Below are 16,013 nucleotides of genomic sequence, written 5' to 3'. Positions count from 1 at the left end.
ATGTGATTAAATTAGATAAAATCTACTCTGATTTATTTTAAAGTAAATTAGAGACTGACAGGTAATTTTTCACCTATTCACAAGGGCATCTAGGCCCTTTTCACAGTGTGGCAACTTGAATTAGATTTCTGTAGGGTGCCTAGCAGTAGCAAATGCTGATTTAAAGCCTGTTTCTGAAAACTAGGGAGCTTATTTAGTTGTGCCAGTTCTTTTGAGCCAACTGAGACATCCATTTCACTCCTCACCATAACTATCTTGCAGCATTTATTTATTTAGTTCGGCTTATTTTAGCCAGCTTGGCTCAGTGCTTTTGTCTTTGCCTGAAAAAGAAACTTACTTAAGCTATTGGCTGGGAGCCCGAAGAGAAGAAAAGCTAATTTAACTGCTGTTAGAGAGATGATTTTGCTGGAATTTTTCAAAAAAGCAGCAGAGTGAGTGAATCCTATAAACTGGACAGTGTTCTGAATCTGATGTTCCACTTAGTTTCATTTGGTTCTGAACTGAAATTTCCATGGATTGTCCCGTTCTTTAGCCCATCCTTACTCTCATTTTAACTTAAGGAGTTTAGCAGATTGTATAAAGACAAATGAAGTCCCATGTACTTTAGGCTTCCAGGTTTGAGGCTCAGACCTTTTCATTAATTGTATAGTTAGGTTGTTGTTGCATTGTGTCTTCAGGCGAACCTGACATGGAGTTTTCTTGGCAAGGTTGTTCAGTGGAAGATTGCCTTTGCCTCCCTCAGGGACTGAAAGAGTGTCACTTAGGGTTGCTCAGTGGGTTTCCGTGTCTGAGTGGACGACTTTCAAGCACTGGCCTCCATATTTGTGGTCCAGCTTTGAAACCACTGCGCACGGCAGGCTCTCTATGTTGCTAGGTGAGCATATTTATGTTATTTAGGTGTATGTATATACAGACATGCACACAAACACTCATACAGTTAGGTCGTCTGCAATCACTGGGGTCATGGACACACGATTCTGGTGAAACTGAATAATCATGAATTAAGAAGTGGCTATTTTTCCCCTGCATGTCAAGGTATTCCAGTATGGAATTGCTCTGAAAGACCTAGAGATGCCCAGAGGTGTTCTCTCTAGAAATCTCCAGATCATCCTGCTTGACTAGTAGAGGTCGATCATAGAGTTGGACTAGAGAATGTAGGGATTCTTAAAGGGAATGTTTTAATCAAATCTGCAAAAAGACAAAGCCACAGATGTGGAGGGAAAGCTGTATATATAAATAAAATTTGTGAAATAAGTGCAATCAAGAGCAGCTGATTTTGGATACGATTGAACTGTACATAATAATAATAATAATAATAATAATAATAATAATAATAATCTTTATTTATATCCCGCCACTATCTCCCCAAGGGACTCGGAGCGGCTTACATGAGGCCAAGCCCAACAGTACATCAGTAAACAATAAACAAAAACAATAAATACAATACAATTAATATAAACAATAAACAGTAACACACAAGGATTTAAAAACCTATGGCTGGGCCAAATGTAATAGTTTAAAAATTAAAAAATAAACAGTGGGCATGAACAAGGTAGGCTATAACTGGTATAGGGTTTTCAAAGAGAGTTGAGGGAACGCAGTCAATCCTAAACCAGTACTAAAGTGCATTCTGAGGGCATATTGCTGAGAAATTTCCTTATTCTGAGAAGGCACACTGGAACAACCACGTTTTCAGGCTCCTCCTAAAGACTGCCAGAGTTGGGGCATGCCTGATGTCCTTGGGAAGTGAGTACGAGTCCGGGGGGGGGGGGGCACCACTGAGAAGGTCCTCTCCCTCACCCCCACCAATCGTGCCTGCGAAGGAGGTGGGAGCGCGAGCAGGGCCTCTCCAGATGATCGAAGGGATCGTGTAGGTTCGTACGATCACATCACTCCTGTGGAGAGGGGTGAGACATACCAACAGTGGGTTGACCCATTCACTTCTCCTGATGCAGAAAACCTATCGGGTTTTGGGATCACCCTATAGGTGGGGCATCCCTCTTTACCAGTTTAGTTTTAGGTGCTTCCTTCTCTCAATTGACATGTTTTGGTCTGACTGTTCACAATTTCTTACTTTTGTTTATTGCTTTCCACACATTGCTGCCATCACTTAAAGCAAGAGGAAAATACCAGCATTTCATATGGGAAGAATTTTATGAGTTGAAAATTACGGCGAAGTCAGTGAAAATCTGACTTGCATTTTACTGGAGCAGAGAAAATGAGAAGCCTATTAAAAACCCACTTTTCCTTATAAGGGCCACTGTTCATGCTTGTCTGCTTGTGGGGCAGCAGTCAGCGCACTGTTCAGCTTTGCAAATCCACTCATTTGGCTTACTTTTTCAATCTGAGCCTCCGTTTTCTTTTTTTAGTTTCTGTTTTGACTTATTTTCCTGTACTGTAATGCAGAATACTATTTCCAGGGTGTGTTTGAAAAGCTTGTCCATTCTAATATGTGGTGTTCATGAAAGATATCTGGCATGTTGGATTAAAACCACATTGTACTTTTAAATGATTATTTGCTTCAGATTGCAGTTCTAAAAATACTTAGTTATGACTTCATTGCTTTCAGCTTAGAATCTTGAAGAAAGCACTATAATCAAAACTATTAAGCCTCAGAATATCTGCATCAAGATGAGTAAAGCAAGGCATGATGATGCTACTACAACTTCAAATGGTTACACTTGGAATTTCATTTTGCTCATGGAATTAAAGTTGATGTTTTAAGCATTGTTTCATAGGGCATATAATCACTGAACTCCTGATGCTTTAAGGTAAAGGTAAAGGTTTCCCCTTAACATTAAGCCTAGTTGTGTCTGACTCTGGGTGGTGGTCATGCTCATCTCCATTTCCAAGCCGAGGAGCCAAAGTTGTCCTTAGATGCCTCCAAGGTCATGTGGCTGGCATGACTGCATGGAGCACCATTACCTTCCTGTTGGAGTGGTACCTATTGATTTACTCACATTTGCATGTTTTCAAACTGCTAGGTTGGCAGAAGCTGGGGCTAACAGCAGGAGCTCACCTTGCTCCCCATTTTCGAACCGCCAACCTTTCGGTTAGCAAGTTCAGCAGCTCAGTGGTTTAAGCCACTGTACCATTGGGGGCTCCACTGATGCTTTACTTAATAGTAAAATGAAGTACCATTTTAAATTATTTTTACGTATGCTAAAAGGCTATAGGAAGACTATCACATCTTGCTTCTCAGGTGATAATTATATATGATGCAAGAGCTTAATTTACTGAAATAGATTTTCTTAACGTATCAACCATGAATCTTGTTTTTTGAATTATCAGCTTGAAAAAGTGCATTATCTTTTCAAAATGACAGACACTTGCTTAACTGTGCATTTTAGCAGTGGGAGAGATTCTATCCTTCTAAGGGAAAGAATCTAAGTACATCTCTGTGTTCACAAGACCGTAGAAGTTGCTGAGCTCTGACCCAGATTATCCTTCGTTTGTGATGTTTATTTTTAGATCTTACACTCTTATCATCTATAATGTAGGTAATTTTTCCAGAGGAAGGATATATTTAATTCACAGTGCTTTTCAGGATTTTTGTTTATCCTTGTAGCGTCTGTGTGAAAGAGGTCATTTCTCAATTTTGTAAATGGCAAACTAATTGATAGGTGAGGACAGAGAAAGAAGGCTAGAGCCTGGTCAGAAAGTCATTGCCTGGAGCACATCCAGCTCCAGTTAAAGCTGGATTTTGAACTTTACTCATGCAGCCTCAGCTACTGGGGGGGGGGGGGGGAGTTTCTTTAAGTTTAGAGACCTTTCTGATGTTAGAAATATACCATATACCATATATGGAGGGTTTGAAAATGAATAACACTGAATAACATATAGCAGTAAGAGCTAACTTCTAGCACATGTGCTATGGCACAAACAGGGCATTTCATACCAATACCATAAATATGTGGAACGTTCTTTTATAAGAGATTGAATAAATATGTACAATAATGTAATTTTTCAAAAATTAGATAGCAGTTTATATTTTTGTTTTGTTGGCTGGATTCACCTTTTGGGTGTACCCATTTGATCCTCCCTGGGAAAGGACGGGCTCAATGCTCCATCCAATTTTACAAGGGACGGCTTTCATAATAATATGCATAGCTGGATTGATGCCAGTTGGGGATGGAAAGAGCTAAGCATTTCTTTTAAAGGAAGATTTGTGGTCAGGGGGAGTGGTATTGTTTCACAGGAGGGTTAAATCTTGTGGTTTTAAAATAAATCCAGGTCAAAAGATATTTCTGCCATGGTCAGCAAGGAGGAAGGCATGAGATCATCCTACTCTCCTGTTCAGGAAATCCTCCAAGCTTGGAACTTGGCAGCATTTATTACAAGGGACCTTATTTTGGTGCTTGCAACACCAAAGAGGAAGGCAAAGTCAGATCAGATGCTTCCCACGTTGAGTGTGAGATTTGCGAAGGAGAGAATGAGAAAATCATGTTTCCAAGATCAACTAGAATTTGTTCTTAAATTTCCTCTGGTGACAAGATCCCAAAATTGATCATTTTCTAGGTCAGTAGAAGCAGTGGTCTTTGAAACTTTGCCAGTTCACAAGCCATTGACTAGCAGTCCACAACAGGCTTCCAAGAAACTCTGCAAGTGAACTAATAATAATAATAATAATAACAACAACAACAACAACAACAAGCCATTAGAAACAATGCCATCAAAGCCAGAATTGAAAAGTCGACGACAGATCCCAAATGTAGACTTTTCACGGAAGCAAATGAAACAATAGATCACATCCTCAGCTGCTGCAAGAAGATCGCGCAGACAGACTACAAGAAGAGGCACAACACCGTTGCTCAGATGATGCATTGGAACCTGTGTCACAAATACCATCTGCCTGTGACAAAGAACTGGTAGGATCACAAGCCAGAAAAAGTTACAGAAAATGAACACGTCAAACACCTCTGGGACTTACGAATTCAGACAGAGTTCTGGAGCACAATACTGCTGACCTCACAATCGTGTTAAAAAACAAAGCATGGATTGTCGATGTTGCAATCCCAGGTGACAGCAGGATTGAAGAGGAACAACTGGAAAAGATGACACAATAAGAGGATTTAAAGATCGAGCCACAAAGACTCTGGCACAAGCCAGTCAAGGTGGTCCCAGTGGTGATTGGCACACTGGGTGCAGTGCCTAAAGACCTTGGCCTGTACTTAAACACAATTGGTGCTGACAAAGTTACCATCTGCAAAAGGCCACCTTACTGGGATCTGCACGCATTATTCGCCAATACATCACACAGTCCTAGACACTTGGGAAGTGTCCGACATGTGATCCAATTCAACAGCCAGGAGAGTGTCTGCTGTGGACTCATCTTGTTGCATTTCAAATAATAATAATAAGTCATAAATATCATTCAAATCCATGACACAATGGGAAAGAAAGGACTGTACTGAAATATCAGGTAGTTTGAAAACTTCTGCTGGAGGATAGTCTTAGGGCTCAGACTGACTGATAGTTTTGCTTTGTTGTTATTCTTATTCTTATTATTCTTATTCTTATTCTTATTCTTATTATTATTATTATTAAGAGATGTGTTAGATACCATAGATGTCTTTTGCAGCTTCTCTTAACTTCTAAATGGGGTACCCATTCAAAGGTGTATACTGTTGTTCAAGAAAAAGGACAGCTGTTTTGGTCACATGGATTTGGTTAGTAGATCTGAGAAAAGAGAAGAAGCGGAACAAATGATGAAGGGTTTAAATGTTTACTTTTATAATACTGGACTTCTTATGTTATCAGTGTGCATGGTGTTGTTTTTTAACAGGGCTTTGTGACTAAGAAATCGGTCTCACTCAGTTCACACAGGACTTACTATGGACATAGATAACTAAGAAGGATGGTGGGATGGAAAATGGAAACAAGAAACTGAGGAGAATCTGAATGTCATGTATCTCCTATATAGTTTATTTATTTAAAATGTTTAAAAGCAATGCTTTTGGGTTTGGAAAGATTAGCTGTTTGCAAGAAATGTTGCCCAGGGATGCCTGACTGTATTGATTCAGTCTTCAAGGAGGCTCTTTCTGTGTCCCCCTACTATATAGTTGTTGTGTGTCTTCAAGTCGTTTCTGACTACTGGTGTCCTGTGTGGGGTTTTCCTAGGCTGAGCCTGTATTACTTGCCCTAGGTCACCCAGTGCATTTTCGTGCCTGAGTGGGAGTACTATGTCTAGGCAGGAAAAATAAGATGACAAACACAGAATGGGTGAATCCTGCTTGGTAGCAGTGCATGGTAAAAGAATCAGAGGTCTTCATAGACCACAAGATGAACATGAATCAGCCGTATGATGAGGGAACCAGAAAATCTGGTGCTGTTCTAACACGCATCCCCAGAATAATAGTATCCTGATCAAGTAAAATAATTGGTTGTTCTTGTCGGGTACCTTCAAGTTCTTTCCAACTTCTGACAGTCCTATTATGGCACTACTGTTGGATTTTCTTGGCAGGATCTTTTCAAAGGGAGGTTTGGTTTAGCCTTTCTCTGAAGCTGTTTGACTCATCCAAAGACATGGAGTGGGTTTCCTTTGTTGAGGTAGAACTTGATCCCTTGGGATCCCTTCTGACCCTGAACCCCAGATTCTCGTCATACAGTTGCCAGACCTGGCTCAGGATATTCATGGTCAGGCTTACCGCTGCAACAAATGGGTAGAGTGCATGCCATTGTTGCAGGTGTTTGCAAGACTTCTGCTACCACACACGAGATACCAGATCAGTACAAATCAGTCTAATTCCAGTAGTGCCACATGCACAGCTATATGATGTTCTTTCCATGGCTAAAGCTGCTTCTTTCTGCACTCTCCTGTTTGCTATCAGTGGAACCTCCTTCTGCCAGACCCAGTCAGGCAGGGAATTCCTACTTCTCTGCAGAGTGTACAGAAGGAGTTGCCTTCCAGGTATTTCTGTATCAAAGATGATTTTCTTCTGTTGCTGCATGCACATACAAAAGCTGTGCACATATGAGCTGTTACATTCCTTTTTTGTAATTGCTTTTTGCTGTTGCTCATGGTTCTCTGAAATGTTTTTTTTTTCAGCCATCCTCCCCACAGTTTAGAAAACATGTGAAACTATTTTTAAAAACTGACTGTCACAGTGAAATATTGTTGTTTTGATGAAAAGAGTATGGTTTTGAAGGAGTTTGGCAGTTGGCTTCGACAGTCTACTATATTGAGTCACTCTTATTATCCTTCTTGGCTGCCATTTGCAAAGTACAGATTTCTTAGCCACATACATCCTGTTTGCCTTCCATTCTGCGGTGGATTGTACTCCGTTCATCTCACTGCATTCTGCCTCACTCTGTACGTTGCCTCTCTTTCAGATTTGTCACGGAACAGACTCACGGAGCTGCCTGCAGAAGCTTGCCTCTTTGTTTCCCTCGAGAGCCTTAATCTGTACCAGAATTGCATTCGCTATATTCCAGAAGCCATTCTCAACCTGCAGTCATTAACATTTCTGAATATCAGGTAACCATACATGATACTTGTTTCATCCTACATTATGTGGTTTTTTGCTCATCAGACTGGAAAAAAGCTGTCCCACAAAAATGTTGCACTGTTGCAAGGAAAATAGATGTGGGAAAGACAAGCCATACCTCCATTTTGAGCATTTGGGGCTCATTTTCAGGGGCTACATTCAAATAAAAACATTGGCTGTGATCCAAGTAGTTGTTTCAGTAAGGCCTGACATTTCAGGTTTCCTGTTCTGACACCATCTCCTTTTCAGGCCATTTTTGTTGTCATTGTTTTTGTTGTCGTCATTGGAGTGTAATGTATCATGGACTACAGCTGGGTGGATATGCTCGGTAAAGCCAAAGATTTAGCATTTAGAATTCCTTTTCATATTCGTTTAAGGAATTGTCAGCATGTGGTCTGGTAGAAACGTGAATTTCTGCTGATTTCATAGTAGTGTGCCCTGTCTTATTACATGCGAGCTCTGTAGTGCTGCGTATTATTTCAAGAAACGTTGTATGATGTTTGTGTAGCCAAGTTAGTGAAATAAGTAATAGAGTTTGCTTTGGCACCGTAGTTGGGCCAATTCAGTTGTGCCTGGCTTCCTTTGGGTTTGTTTGTTTTTTTCACAATGAGTCAGAGGACAACTTCCTCTTTTTGTGCATTTCAAAATATGTATTGCATGCTGCCATTGACACCAGGCAACCTACTGCTTGAAGAGAGGGTTTTTAGCAGGAACGTTCCAATCACTTTCCTCAAAAAGAGTAGCAGTTTTTCTTTTGGCAGCATTACAGATTTATCCATTCTCCTTCAGTGGAAGATTATATCTTGGGGGTGGGCTATTCTTTTCTCTTAATCCCAAAGCCATGGCTATTAAAACTTGTACATCTCAATTAGAGAACCGCACCCAGATGCCCCCTGGTGCTAAAGCACAGAGGCAATAGGGCAGCCATTGTAACTTTGGCCTCATTGTGTAACATGCTGCACAACATGGAAAGGGGCCAGAAGATAGAACAAATGCCAAACAGAACAGAGCTCAGCATCAGAAAAAGCAAGATCTAACTTCTCTACTTATGCCATTTCAAGCATAGGCTGGATGGGCATCTATCGGGAGGACTTTGATTTTGTCTTTCTGCATGGACTGGATGGTCCTTGTGGTCTCTTCCAACTTTGTCGTCCTATGGGTGCATCTACTCTGTAGGATTAATGTACTTTGATACAGCTTTAATTTTCGTGGTTCAGTGCTATAGAATCATAGGGTTTTGTAGTTTTACAAGATCTTTAGTCTCCTCTGTCAAAGTGTGTAGCGCCTCACCAAGCTAGAAATCCCATGATTCCATAGCATTGAGCCAAGGTGATATCAAACTACAGTGTGTTTGCAGAGGAATCCGGAAGGTCAGGTTGGGGGAAGAGAACAAATCTTAAGTGACTTGATGGCTCTTGGACCATGTCTGCACTGGAAAACTCCTGTAGTTCTTTCCACTGCTTTTGATCCTGTTATACATAATCCATCCTTGGCTTCACTGTTGTTGGAATGATTCTTTGACATTACAGATTTCTTTGGCTGCTGAAATATTTTTCTCTGAAGTGGCTCCCGGAGGAGACATATTTTCTTAGCCTTTCAGTGACACCCCCCCCCCCCAGCCTTGGTTTGTTTGATAGGGTCAGATCAGTGGAATCTGATAGCAAAGGAGTCTGATGTGTCTTTTTCTCAGAAGTTCGCTTTTTTAGTGGCATTCACGTTGACTGCACACACACACACAAATAACACTTCTGAACTTTGAGCTTTTTCCAATAAGAAAATATTCTGTGTCTTCTATAATGTTCGCATGATGCTAAGGGCTCATTTTCAAAAACTAATTTGCTTTTCCGCAAGCTCCCACAGTGCTCTGGAGTTGATTTTGCTGTCCTTCTGTCCTGACCTCAGACTTAATTTCTGTTCTTCCAAGGATTTATAAAGAAAGTTTTCAATTTACCAGTGTTTCAAACAGTTAAACAGCAGGCCCTGCAGTTTTGCAGGATGGCCATGACAGTAGGGGAAAAAGAGAATTTTTTTAAAATACATCATTTTAATTTGAGATATCACCTCTCTAGGAATCTCTAGGTGCTCCAATGCTATTCTTTGATCAGCATTGGCTGGAGAGGTTGTCTTGGATTGACACTTGGCCCCTGGCCCACAACTGCTTTAAATGGTACAGATAAGCTTGGTTATCTTATCAAAAGAATTCTTTCTCAAAGCATGAGCAAGATCTTGCAACACTAATGCTCCTGTAAACTGTTGGAGAAAACAAAAACCCTAAATTTGCTCATGTAAACTGTGGGGAGCAATTCATAAATTAAGTTATTAAATTTAGTAAACATTTAAAATTACTGAAATGAGTAACTATCAATTATACATTTAAAAATAAATATTTTCCTTGCATGAAGATAATGTAGTATTCAACTATTACGTGAAATGACATTGTTAACTCATTGTGCATTTCATGACTTAGTGCTAGCAAATTGATTTTAAGAGTACAGTAGGCTTTCCACATTAGTTGGAGTTGGACCACAAGATTCCCATGAAATTTTTAAAATTACAAATGAAAATCCACTTTTTAAAAACTTCTAAGAGCATCCCTCTAGGGATCACTGTAGCTTCTAGTATGATCCACTGGAAGTTGACCATGGAGTTGTGCTGGAAGTTGACTGGAAAAAACCGGCCTTAGAGTCTCATTGAAAGTCTGAGAGATTCCCAAAGAGACTATATCAATCAATTGCGTGAATAGTCAAATCTTGCAAAATTTAAGCACAGAGGTGTGAAAGGCCAAATGCATGGGCATCATACAAATCAGGGACAAAATGTTTTGCAACCTGTCTTTTGATTCACAAGTGACCAGATGATCATTTGATGCATCCTAAAACCTGTTGGTTAAGGCCCTATGATTCTTGGCATCAAAACCCTAAATTCTGGATTCTTTGATCTCTGTCAGCAGCATCTTTTCAACATCTTGCAAAAGACTCGAGATGTTTTAAGAGTTAGAGCTCAACCATTGCTTCCTGGGTGCCTTTGTAAAGGCTCCCTTCACAATGGCATTATTCTATGATCATATTTATGCTAGTCAAGGGTATTGTCCTAATTTTATCCATGAGAAACTGGAGCTTATTTTCTAGGATACTTACTTATATTGATATGACAAAATGAAACCAAGCATCAATAAAATTGTCCATGCCTGCTACATTTCTTTACTTCTGAACTCTTGATTTTAATTTCTCCAATAAGGCTATGCCCAGTATCTTTGTGTACTATGTAGACATGTCCTGTGAGTTTTCTCTGGCATGCTGTAACTTGTCTGGCTGTTAACAGCAATCAAGAAATGAGGCATTTATGTTGTCTGTGGAAGTCCAGGCCTGAGAAAATGTTTGGTCATGCAAGGTTTTAGGAACTGTTGCATATTTTAGTTTGCTATCTCACACATTTCTTGAAACACTTTTCTTTAAAATGCTGAAAGTACCGAGCAATTCCACCACATATGGAAATATGGCTGTTTCAAGTAACATCTCTTTTGCATTTGTTTTAAAAGTTAGTTAGATCATTTTCAGATGTATATTGCATGCGTCTGATGCAGTCTAAAATCTGTCTTCTGGGCATGAAACCTGTTTGATCAGCTTTAATGCAGCTTACTATGAATTTATTAAGTCATGATGCCATGATTTAAATCAGGCATGGGCAAACTTCAGCCCTCCAGGTGTTTTGGACTATGACTCCCAAAATTCTTAACAGCCTGCTGGCTGTTAGGAATTGTGGGAGTCAAAGTCCAAAACACCTGGAGGGCTGAAGTTTCCCATGCCTGATTCAAATGAATCTTTTGACCATTTAATGTGTCAATGATATTGGTCTCTAAAATTCAAATTTATGAAGGTTGCTACAGTCGTTCTCAACCTGTGGGTTCCCAGATGTTTTGTCCTTCAACTCCCAGAAATCCTAACAGCTGGTAAACTGGCTGGGATTTCTGGGAGTTGTAGGCCAAAACACCTGGGGACCCACAGGTTGAGAATCACTGCTTTAGTATCACTATTTCTTATCAAAATCATCAAGAAAACCATGAGTACCTGCTTATTTCATTCTGCCAGTTGCATAATTTATTTCTTCTATTTAGACAGGGGAATGTACATGTTTTGACAATTTTCGTAGATTTTAGGAATTTGCAAGTTACAGAGGGTACATCTACTCTGCAGAATTAGTGCAGTTTGACAGAATTCTAACTGCCATAGCTTAATGCTGTGGAATCCTACTTTGGCGAGGCACCATCACTTTTTGAGAGAGAAAACTAAAGACCTTATAAAACTACAATAATTCCATAGCATCAAGTCATGGTGTCAAACTGCATTAATTCCACAGTGTAGATGCACTCTGAGATACTGGCTAACCTTTTAGACGAGAAGAAAGTCTCTTGAATCCAATTTTTCAAAGTATTTCCTAAAATGTGCTCCTATCTCTTTTGTGCCCCAGATTTGATCTCCCTCTTCGGTTTTCATCAGAGGTATTTCTGACTGTAGTTTTTTTCTCTGTTAAAGCATGTGCTAACAATTTATATTTTTTATTCATAGTACTTTTGTTTTAAGTACAGCAAATAAGGTTGATATTTTATTAATTTCTAAGCATTTCAGTTCTGTTCTTTTTGCATACAAGTTGCTTGTAAATTTTAGTTTCTCCTTGTCTTTTGTGGCGCTTTTCTAAGTTCACAGTTTCCACAGTTTTTTTCCTTATTAGTGATTTTTTTTAATAGTTGAGGTCTCGCTAATGCATATACCTCTGATCATCGCTTCGACAGCATCCCAAATATTTGCTTTGGACAAATTGAGGTTAAAATACTGAGTAATTTCATTTATTTTATTGACATTGGAGGTGTGAATAAATGAGGTGGCATTCTCCATACTGGAGTATATGGTCTCTTTGTTGGTTCCTTGAGTACTAAAAATACTGTTGAATGAGCTGAAATAGTTTCAATTCCCATTATGTCCAAAGCAAGGGATGCTGATCTAAGGACATAAATCAGTCTTGCATATCTGTGATGTCTTGGAGACTAGTAAGTATAATCTTTTTCACTTGAGCTGATGAATCATCATGAGTCCACTATATTGTACTTCAGTACGGGATTCTTCATTGTATGGGTGGGAATGTGCTTGCCATGTTTTATTGATATGTTTTTGGCCATTTCGTAATCTGCTAATGTGCTTAGGTCACTCTTCAGTAGTAGCGACTGCTCTCTGAATTTATCTCATTTGTTGAGCAACTCCATAAGAAAATAACATTGCCTGCTCTTAGGTCCATAAACAGAGGTGAGAGTGTAGATAGAGCAACCTGTTTTTCCTTTCAGAAATTTAAAATGCTGGTATGGGCCAATTTTACCTCTAAGATTGGAAAGGGGAATAGAAGGAGCAATTCATCTTTCCTCTATTAAAACAACCAGCACTGGCAAATGCATTGGTGAAGCTTTTGTGTGGCCTGGTGTAGAGATTAAATGTTCTTAAAGTATTGCATTTGTTCTTTGTTATGGTATAAACCACTGTTTCTCAACCTGGGAGTCTGGACCTCTCGGGGGGGGGGTCATTTGGGGTGTCAGAGGGGTCGCCAAAGACCAGCAGAAAACACAATATTTTCTGTTGGTCATATGGGTTCTGTGTGGCACATTTGGCCCATTTATCTCGTTGGTGGGGTTCAGAATGCTCTTTGTAGGTGAATTATAAATCCCAGCAACTACAACTCCCAAATGTCAAGGTCTATTTTCCCCAAAACTCAACAGTGTTCACAAATGGGCATATTGAGTATTCATGCTAAGTTTGGTCCAGATCCATCATTGTTTGAGTTTACAGTGCTCTCTGGATGTAAGTGAACGACAACTCCCAAACTCAAGATCAATGCCCACCAAATCCTTCCAGTATTTTCCGTTGGTCATGGGAGTTCCGTGTGCCAAGTTTGGTTCAATTCCATCATTGGTGGAGTTCACAATGCTCTTTATTTCTAGGTGAACTATAAATCCCAGCAACTACAACTCCCAAATGACAAAAACCCTATCACTATTCAAATTTGGGTCTATCAGGTATTTGTACCAAATTTGGTCCAATGAATGAAAATACATCCTGCATATTGGATATTTACATTACGATTCATAGCAGTAGCAAAATTACAATGATGAAGTAGCAACGAAAATAATGTTGTGGTTGGGGTCACCACAACATGAGGAACTGTATTAAAGGGTCCCAGCATTAGGGAGGTTGAGAACCACTGGTATAAACAGATCTGAAATATGAGCAAATAAATATATTGCTCTATTCTTCAGCATTTGGGGGTTTTAATTGAATCTAGTGAAGAAGGGTAGAGTAGCAAATCCCCATGGCTCCATTTCCTAAGGTAAAAGACTGGGCACTTCACCTAGGAATTGTGGGCCACTGTTGTTGAGCTTATGTGGTGTTCCTGTGCTTTGCTATGATTATGGTTTGATGTTCTCATCCAGCCACTTGAACTGATCATGTTTCCTTTCCCGTTCTGAGTGTTGTTGTTTTTGTTTTTCCCTTACTTCCCCAAATAGCCGGAATCAGCTCTCAACTCTGCCGGTTCACTTGTGCAGCCTGCCCTTGAAAGTTTTGATAGCAAGCAATAATAAACTGGTCTCCCTACCTGAAGAAATCGGACAGCTTAGACACCTGATGGAGCTTGTAAGTGTATTACTAGTCCAGCGTGTAATTCCTTAATTCTTTCAGCCTTTATAGATGAAGCATCAGCTTTCTGCCCAGTCTGATTAATGCTAGACAGATGTCCTTTATCGTCGATGCCACCTAGCTGGGGAGGGGTACAAAATACTGTTGTCCATATGTTCAGTAATCAGGATAAGAGTTCACTCAAAATATCTTGATACAGTTGAAGGTTATCGGTGCCTTTGTACCACAAACATGAGCCAACAATGTGATGTGGTGGCAAAAAAAGCCAATGGGATTTTGGCCTGTATCAATAGGAGCATAGTGTCTAGATCTAGGGAAGTAATGCTACCCCTCTATTCTGTCTTGGTTAGACCACACCTGGAATATTGTGTCCAATTTTGGGCACCACAATTGGAAGAGAGATATTGACAAGCTGGAATGTGTCCAGAGGAGGGCGACTAAAATGATCAAGGGTCTGGAGAACAAGCACTATGAGGAGCAGCTTAATGAGATGTTTAGCCTGAAGAAGTCGCTCCTGACACGACAAAAAAAAAAAAGGCCTGAAGAAGAGAAGGCTGAGAGGAGATATGATAGCCATGTATAAATATGTGAGAGGAAGTCACAGGGAGGGAGCAAGCTTGTTTTCTGCTTCCCTGGAGACTAGGACATGGAACAATGGCTTCAAACTACAAGAAAGGAGATTCCATTTGAACATTAGAAAGAACTTCCTGACTGAGAGCCGTTCAGCAGTGGAACTCTCTGCCCCGGAGTGTGATGGAGACGCCTTCTTTGGAAGCTTTTGACCAGAGGCTGGATGGCCATCTGTGAGGGGTGCTTTGAATGCAGTATTCCTACTTCTTATTTATTTATTATTTATTTATTTCTGTTACTTATACCCCGCCCTTCTCACCCCCGAGGGGGGACTCAGGGCGGCTTACAAAAAGAAGGCAGAAATTCGATGCCCATATCAAATACATACATATAAAACAATTAAAATAATTAAACAATTAACAGATTAAAACATCAATATATAACACAAAAGCACAATAGTAACAGTCTCATAGTCAGTGTTTCGAGTTCCATAGGTCCATTATGTTTCGTCATTATTTGCCCATCATTGTGGTCTTTCTTTCTAGCCGCCAGAGTTTCCAAAAGCCTGGTCCCACATCCAAGTTTTCAGCTTTTTCCTGAATGAGAGAAGGGAAGTCGCTGATCTGATCTCCCCGGGGAGTGAGTTCCACAGGTGGGGGGCCACTACCGAGAAGGCCCTGCCTTCTCGGTAGTGGCAGGGAGTTGGACTGGATGGCCCATGAGGTCTCTTCCAACTCCATGATTCTATGATTCTATGAAATACTGATTCAAATACAGTAGCCAAATATTGATGTGCACTGTTTTCAGAGGCTGGCACAATGCTTTCCTCAGTCCTCCTTAAATTAGTTGGGAGAGGTGCCAGATTTTTGTTGACTTAACTTGGTGTTATGGTCAGTTGCTCAAGTAAGTGATGAATTTATTTAAAAAGCAAGATGTTGACTCACTGAGGAGAGCCAGAACACAGTTTTGGTTGAGCCCACTTCACCCTCTTGACAGAATCAGTAGAGTTTTTTGAGTGGAAGTTTATGGATGTCATTCATTCTTCAGTACGTGAAACTAGTGGATAAATTTGCAGTGTGTTTTAAAGTTGAATGCCAGAGGGGAACTCCCCCAATGTGAAAGTTGCCTTAGTAACATCTGTAGATTACCCCAGATTACTTTTTAAAGGATATTTGATTTTATTTGACCACTATTATATAGAAACTTCAGAGATGTAATCCCATGGGTTTATAGAAGAGATGTGGAGAATTACATCTGTTTGGTTATAAACCACTAGACT

The 16,013-nt window shown here is 40.0% G+C and overlaps 1 protein-coding gene across 7 annotated transcripts in view; it reads left to right on the top strand.

Moving 5' to 3' along the window:
* Positions 1–16,013, top strand: part of LRCH3 (leucine rich repeats and calponin homology domain containing 3) — a 116,797-nt gene that overhangs the window by 29,992 nt on the left and 70,792 nt on the right. For all 7 annotated transcript variants that reach the window (XM_060767301.2, XM_060767296.2, XM_060767295.2 and 4 more), the window contains exons 2-3: positions 7,333–7,477; positions 14,035–14,161. In XM_060767301.2, the coding sequence (XP_060623284.2) occupies positions 7,333–7,477; positions 14,035–14,161 (272 nt within the window). The remainder of the gene's footprint in view (positions 1–7,332; positions 7,478–14,034; positions 14,162–16,013) is intronic.

This window comes from Anolis sagrei, chromosome 3, assembly GCF_037176765.1.
Source record: "Anolis sagrei isolate rAnoSag1 chromosome 3, rAnoSag1.mat, whole genome shotgun sequence".
In the NCBI taxonomy this organism is placed as follows: domain Eukaryota; kingdom Metazoa; phylum Chordata; class Lepidosauria; order Squamata; family Dactyloidae; genus Anolis; species Anolis sagrei.
Note: the sequence above shows the minus strand (reverse complement) of the source record. Positions and strands in the feature narration are given on the sequence as shown.